At 48.3% G+C, this 7,808-nt stretch overlaps 1 protein-coding gene across 1 annotated transcript; it reads right to left on the bottom strand.

Moving 5' to 3' along the window:
• Positions 1–2,841: 2,841 nt before the first annotated feature.
• LOC139317684 (uncharacterized) lies at positions 2,842–4,557 on the bottom strand (the record flags this gene model as incomplete). Its single annotated transcript, XM_070944762.1, has 1 exon — positions 2,842–4,557. A coding segment is annotated over exon 1 (1,716 nt), but the record flags the coding sequence as incomplete, so codon positions are not given.
• Positions 4,558–7,808: the final 3,251 nt, after the last annotated feature.

Below are 7,808 nucleotides of genomic sequence, written 5' to 3'. Positions count from 1 at the left end.
AGGCGGTGGTGGAGGTCTCCCTCGCCGGGGTGGTGCAGGCCGACCTCGCCAGAGTGTTGTGGGACTCTCTCTTCCGGATGTCCCCGGTCTACGGCCTTGTTGCGATGACAGTCTTCCTCGCTGGGGGGTCACTGGCCGGTCTCGCTGGGGTGTTGTGGTTCCCCCCCCTTCAGGATGTCACCGGTCTACCCCCAGGGAACGCCGCTGGCTCGTCTCGCTGGGTCGTTGTCGGCCTACCTCGACGGGGTGTTGCAGGCCTGCCTCGTCGGGGTGTTGCAGGCCTCCCTCGTTGGGGTGTTGCAGGCCTGCCTCATTGGGGTGTTGCAGGCCTACCTCGCTGGGGTGTTGCAGGCCTACCTCGCCGGGGTGTGGCAGGTCTACCTCGCCAGGGTGTGGCAGGTCTACGTTGTCGGGTTGGTTTCATCCTACTTCCCTCCACCTTTTCCGGAGCTGGTCAATGTGATGTCTACAGACCTGTCCGTCTTCCAGCTCCACTCTGTAGGACTTTGGGCCGGTTATGCTTTCTATCTTCCCCTTCAGCCATTTCGGAGAGCCGTGAAAATTGAGGGCAAATACCGGATCTCCTATGGCGAAGGCGCGAAGCGGGCGGCTGGGAGTTGTTGGCACCTCTGGGTTGTACTGGGGGTGCAGCCGGTCCAGGGGTGACCATAGTCTTCTGCCCATCAACAGTTCTGCTGGGGTCTTGCGGGTGGTGGCATGCGGCTTGTTGTGCTGGGTGAGGAGAAAGTTGTCGATTCTTTCTTGCCAGTCGCCTGTGCCCATTTTGGTGAGTGCCTCCTTGGTGAGCCTCACCATTCTCTCCCCCTGTCCATTCCCCACCAGTCTTTAGGGCGCTGAGAGGACATGACGGATGCCCAGCCCAGCCAGGAACTCTTCCCTGGGTTTGGATGTAAGTTGGGGACCGTTGTCGGAAACTAGGACATCCAGCAGCCCGTGAGTTGCAAACAGCCGCCGGAGTGCCCTGATTGTTGCTTCTGATGTGGTGGATGCCATGGGAACTACCTCTAGGGTCAGTTGCCAAGAATATCGTTGTGGAGGGATTCCTTTTGTGGCCCTCTTGGAACGTCTCGGAACAACTGTCCAGTCTTCTGCTTCGTCCTCGTCCTCACTTTCGTCGCTAGCGTCAGCATCCGTGGCTTGCGAAGATGGAACATCGGGTTGAGAAGAATCAGTGGAATCTTGATCATCAATCTGCGTAGCATCAGCAGTATCATCTCTAGGAAAATAAACTCCAGGATCATTGGAATGAATCCTGGACCAGTCAATATCTTCCTCAAAATTAGCAGATTGGGAAGTCACAATTGCATGTTTAGAGTCAATAAATTTGCTCCATTTTGAGTTATCATCAATGCCCATAAATCTCAGTCTCTTTGCTGCTGGACCTCCTTTTCTTCTTTGAGCTAAGGGAATGTTCACCATAGCGTATGAACCAAAAATATGGATGCTTTTAAGATCGGGCTTGTAGCCATACAACATGAAGAAAGGAGTCTGATTTGTTACACTGCTCCAAGTACGGTTGACAATGTAATTTGCATACTTGATAGCTTCACCCCAGTATATCATATCAAGGTTGGCGTCTTCTAGGAGACAACGCATCATGGTTTGCAGTACCTCTCCGTTGTGAGCCGGTATGTCAGGGGGTGAAGTCTGATGAATAATTCTATTCTTACGCATCCAGTCCTGGAAACGCTGAGACATGAATTCGGCACCACGATCACTCTGGATTCTGGCGATGCAAACTTGGTGTTGGGTAGAAACAAGGATTGCAAAGTCTTTAAAGATCTGAAAAGTCTCTGATTTTTCTTTCATAGGATATACATATCCATATCTAGAGTAATTATCAACAATTGTTAGAAAATATTTTCTACCACCAAATGATGGCGGGAAAGGACCGACTATGTCAATGTGAACCAAATCAAAAATGCATGTTGACAGGCGTGTAGCGTGTTTGGGAATGGCTGCTGCTTTGGATTTGGCCTTTTTGCAGACAGCACAATCCAAAAACACCTTACACCCCTTTAGATTCAAACCTTTTGCGAACTCCGGCATCTTCCTAAGAACACGGAAACTGGCATGCCCCAATCTTCTATGCCATTTATGGATACACCTGGAATGCAAAGGTTTACCAGTTAGTGAATTCTCAACATTAACAGTTTTATGCGGAACCTCAGGCTTGCTCTGAGCAACCTGTTTACCAATTCTCTTTTTGTTGGCTTTAGGAGCCTTTGGAATAGCAACAGGATCTCTCACTGGAGCATCTCTCTCTGGGCCTGTGCTCTCCCTTTTTGGAGTTTTTATACTTGCCTGTGTTTGTGTTTTAGGCTTTGGCTTTAAGTAATAAACACCACCAATTAATATGGTTCCAGCAACAATATCTCCATCTTTAACTATGTAACTTGCATTTTCAAGGTGGTGAACCTGGAATTTTAACATTCTAGACAAGTGACTCTGACTAAGCAAGTTACTGGTTGCTGTTGGTATGTAATCGAGCTCTTCAACATAAACAGTTCCTTTTCCTTTGACCTGACAAGGATAATTGGAAAAAGAATAAAGTTCATGTAGTTCTGGTTCAGGCTCATGCATTTCTGTGAAAAGTTCCTTTCTGTAGGTAACGTGCAATGCTGCACCACTGTCCAAAGTCCACAGGAGTCGTCTGTCGTACTCTGGTTGAGGTTGTGGATCATTGGTTAAAGCCAATGTGGTGAGTGGAGTTTGTGGATCATGCCGGGGACCACGACGACCTTGTCTTCCGCCTCTGCCTCTGCCTCTGGAATCTGTTCCTCTGGGCTGGTATGAGACGGGAGCTGGAACTCGTTGGGGACAATCCCGGGTGGCATGTCCCACACGATCGCAGGTGTAGCATCTTGGCATCCTTGGAGCGTAGGTCCTTCCTCGGAAGGGGCGTCTAGCTGGAGCTCTTGATGCGGGTGGTCCTCTCAAATGTGGCGTGGCCAACATGAATGCCTCTTCTTCAATTAAAAGTCTACAGACATTGTCCACTGTGCGTTGAGCAATTGGGACTTGGTTAATTTTTGTAACAGCATCTTTCCATTCATAATTCAAAGAGTTAATAATGATGCTGATCATTTGAATATCTTCAATGTTATGGCCTCTTTCTCTCAATTCTGTTCTCAGACCTTTCAGTTTGGTCAAATGTCCTCCAATTTGTTCACCGGGTTTCAATCTCGAACTGTGGAGTTCAGACATGAGTAAACATGAAGATTCAATTGAGACAGGCCTGTAGCAATTTTCCAATTCAGCCCAAATTTGTCGGGCTGTTGTGTTTGGTGGAAAAGTGACCTGCAGTTCAGTATCCATGGACATCAATAATGTTGTGCGAGCCCTTATCTCTAAATCTCTTATTGCAAAATTCCAAGGTGGTCCAGGAGGGTTAAAAACCATGCAGTGAGTGCCTTCTCTAAGAAGCAATAGTGTAATCTCACTGACCCAGGCTTTATAATTATGTCCTGACATTTTTAGTTTTGACTCACCAGTTAGTGGAGAGACAGAAAATGCCTGGTAAGGAGCTTGCATTTGATATGCTGGCTGTGCTGGAAGAAATGCCTGTGGTATTTGCTGTGCCTGTTGTGGACCTAAAAATGGTCTTGGTTGTGCCATTGGAGGTGGGCCAGGAGGTGGCCCTATTTGCACTTGTGGCTGGGGCACATATGCAGGCATTTGTAGCTGCTGTGGCTGATGCACTGGAATCTGTTGTATTCCAGTTGCCATTTGTGCTTGATCTGCAATATTGGCATGACCTGCTGGAGATGCAGTCATTTGCCTTTGCTGCATAAAGCATGCCTGTGTTCCATCTAAAAGGACACCAACACCACCAGGGGGTGTTTGAGTTTGGGCCTGTGGAAACACTTGTGGCATTTCAGCTTCCTGTAGTAAATTACTTTCGCCAGCAGATGGTGCTGTACCTTTAGCTTCGGGCAGCCCAGTTACAAGGAATGATTGCATGGCAGGTTTATATGTAACTTGATCAGGGAGACTTTCATGTGACGTATGCAGTGCCCTCTGTCTTAATTGGCCTGACACAAAATCCACCAGGGGGAGTGTCTTTGGCTCCGAGGAAGAAGACAATATGGCGCTTTTTGAAAATCTTAAATTATCTCCCTTATCTTGCTCAAGCATAGATATAGCCATTTTTGCCTGGGATAGCTCCTGTTCATAGAATTTTATACGGTCACGATAGGCTTTCATAGCCAGCTCATCCAGGGTGAGCTCAAGGCTTCGAGGAGAATAATGAATTGTTTCTCTCTCTGCGTGGGAGTAATTTTGCTCGGCAGTTTGCTTTGGCCTTGCACCGAGCATTACAAATTCAGAAGGTTCTGGGGGGACTTTTTGAGAGCATGCATATTCAGAAGAAGACGTCACTGACCTCAGTTCCAGTACGTTATCTTCAAAAGCAATTTCTGTGTTATCTCCCTTCGTTCCTTCTCCCACGGCTTCTCCTTGTTCCAGGTGTGTGGCTGTAGTAAGGGGCTGGAAATCTGAAAAACTCCTTTCTGCCACCTTCTCAGCAAAATACATTTTGTATTTGTTTTTCTTCTGTTTCGGCATCTTAGCAAAATAATTAGCGTACCTCAGTAGCTAAAAACTAATTGCCTATGCGCTCTTATCAGAAATAACAAAACAAGGAAAAAAGCCATAAATCAACCGTCCGAGCTACCAGATGTCAGGGCATTGATTAATCCCATGTTTGGCTCTGGGACAAATCACCCTGGTTTAATTAGAGGATGGATCGTGGCTCCTCCTTGTTGCAATATTCTGAAAAGAAACGTGAAGAAAAGTTTCCTAATAAAACTCATTTATTTGTTATAAAGAAAATAAAACACCTCACTAACTAAGAAAAGTTAATTGCTACATTTTGAAAGTAATTCTTGCCGGCTATTTCTCAGCCGGACCTTTCTGGAAAGAGAACAAAGGAAAGAGTGTGTGAAGCAAGTGAAGGAATGCAGACATGTGTAGTAACTTTTGATAACAATTCTTGGCAAGGTACGGAAAGTCTGATAGTCCAGAAATGATGAGCTCAGCTGGTAAATAAAATAACGCAGTGACAACGCGCTCTGCTGCAACGCCTTATTTATTGAACATTTATAGTCAGCGCAGATGCGCACAGATCCATCATGCTTCATTGGGGTCACAATGGGGGTCTCCCATGTCGCATGATCGATTGGTTCCAATACGCCCTGGGCAATTAATTTGTCCAGCTGGGCATCTACCTTGGGCCGCAAGGCGAATGGAACCCGGAGAGGCTTGAGTCTAATTGGTGTGATTGTTTTGTCTAAATTGAAGGAGATGGGTTTTCCCACAAATTTCCCCAGCTTACCATCGAAGACTTCCTTGAACTCTTCGATGATGTTGTCGAGCTCATCCTGGCGAATTTGATGGATCCCTCCAATTGAGAGCCCTAATGGCTTGAACCACTCCACTCCCAACAGGTTCGGGCGGCTGTGCTCCATGATGGTGATGGGCAGGTTTTCATGGAACTTGTGATAGGAGATCTGAAGAGAGGTTCTTCCTAGGACTCCTATGGGATTCCCTCCAAAATCCACGAGCCTCGATCGCAGGGGTTTCAGATCCTTCTTGCTGAAGCCGGGTTTCAATCGCTTCAGCTGATGCCAGTCCATTATGGAGTAGATCGATCCCGAATCTACCTCCATTGAGCATGGCGTCCCTTCCACGTGCACGGTCACATGGAATTTGGTGGCACTGTCGTTGTTGGTGTGAGTGATGGTCGTCTGATGGACTGCCCCGCTCCTGAAGAATTCGTCTTCACCACGTCTGGGTTGGAAAGAGGACCGTTTGGATGATCTTTGGTGATCTTTCCGAATTTCGCGGTTCCAGTGCTTGGGCGGTTCTGGGGCCAGGTCTGCGGATCTGCAGGCCTCTGCGATGTGCCCCCTCTTCAGGCAGCGTCTGCAGGTGGCATCTCTCCATCGGCAAGTGGCCCTTGCATGGTCTCCTCTGCAGCTGCCGCAGCGCTCTTCCCGGTCACCATTTTGTGCAGTTTCCCGCCTTGGGGGTCTGGAGACCTTGTGGATGGCCATTTCCTCATCGGACTCGGATGCAGCGGTGGAGTCATCAGTGGAACTTTGGGGAGCCTTCTGTATCTTGTGGACCGCTTTAGCCTTCATCATTGCGGCCGCTGCTTTTTCCGAGGTCTCCGCAGCCGTGGCTTCCTCTATGACTTCTTTTAGCGGTATCCTCTTTCGGCTCAGGAATTTCTTCTGTAGAGTCACATCCTTCATGCCGAATACAATTCGGTCTCTGATGGCATTGTCCACATTATCAAATTCGCAATTTGCTGCGATTTGGCGTAGGGCTGCCACAAAATCTTTGATGGGCTCTCCGTCCCTCTGGTTCCTCTGATGGAATGTGAAGCGGTTTGCGATTGGTGTCCCCATTGGGGCATAGTGCTCTTGTAGCACTTCTTGGAGGTCGGCCCAAGACATTTCCTCAATGTCCCTTGGCGCCACGAGGTCGATGGCCATTTCCAGTACCTTGGAGCCGCAGTGAGCCAGGAACAGGGCTCTTTTACGGTCATCGTTCAGGTCCTGGTAGTTGTTACCCCTCAGGAATTGGCGAAAACGGACCATGTAGGATCTCCATTTCTCCTTCCCAGGGTTGAATGGGGCGGGCGATACGAGCGGAGCTTGCGGCGATGCCATGCTTCTGTCGGCTTCGGTTCAGTGACTTCAGCTCAGATCAGCTCTCTAAATGGTTGTCGCTGTGCTCCGAAATCGACGCTGTGGTTCTTTTTGTGTCCTTTGTCGCCAGTGTTAGATCAGGCGCAGGAAAAGAAGACGCGACCAGCGTGGTCCATTCAGTACTTTTTATTAGTAAGAATAAGACTGGCGGCTGCGCTGCCGGAGCTCTCCTTTTAAGCGCTCCCGGCAAGTCGCACCGCCCAGAGACAGCATTTTGAATTTCCCGCCGGAGGATTAGCCAATCCCCGGCGGATGTCCTTATAAGGACATAACAAGTATCTTATCCAGTTCAGTCTTCTCCATATAAAAACCATATAGTTTAGCATCTTTTTCATATCTTGCTCTTATTTGCATATACATGTACCAAACTATCTCAATTCCCTGTTGTTCCAATTCTCGTTTCTCTTTCAGTTCCCCCTTATCTGTTAATAACTCATTATATCTGACAATATTTCCAGAATTAAAGACATTTGGGTGTATCAAAGCTTCCATTATTGATAACCATGTTGGTATTTTCACATAAAATTTATCTCTAACCTTCTCCCAGACCAATAACAATGCATTTCTTATATAATGTCTATGAAAGTATGTGTGTATCTTACTTCTACCATGCCATAAAAAGGCATGCCATCCCAGTTGTAAATCATGCCCTTCCAGTGTTAACAACCTTGTATTTCTTAATTCAATCCATTCTTTCAACCATGTCAATGTTGCTGCTTGGTAATATAATTCCCAATTTGGTAAACCAAATCCCCCTCGTAATCTTGTGTCTTGCAACATGGGTTCCTTTCTGATGGGAGCCGCCGTTCCCTGGCTCGGCATGGCACCCTCACCCGACCGCCACCACTGCACTGCCTGCAGTTGGGCCCATCACCTGACCCCCATCACACCTCCTGCTGCACCGCCAGCTGAGCCAACGCCAGGGAAGGAGCAGCGGGTGGGGCAGCCAGCCGCCCAGCCAGCAAATGCTGCCCTCTGCACCTCAGCCGGCCGGTCGCACTTACCCTTCCCCCTGCAGCCTGCGGCTCCCAGCAGGGAGGAGTCCAAGCAAGCCGCCGCACGTTCAGAGCT

Source organism: Pituophis catenifer, unplaced genomic scaffold (assembly GCF_029215685.1).
Source record: "Pituophis catenifer annectens isolate HBS135680 unplaced genomic scaffold, rPitCat1.0.hap2 SCAF_5, whole genome shotgun sequence".
Lineage (NCBI taxonomy): Eukaryota > Metazoa > Chordata > Lepidosauria > Squamata > Colubridae > Pituophis > Pituophis catenifer.
Note: the sequence above shows the minus strand (reverse complement) of the source record. Positions and strands in the feature narration are given on the sequence as shown.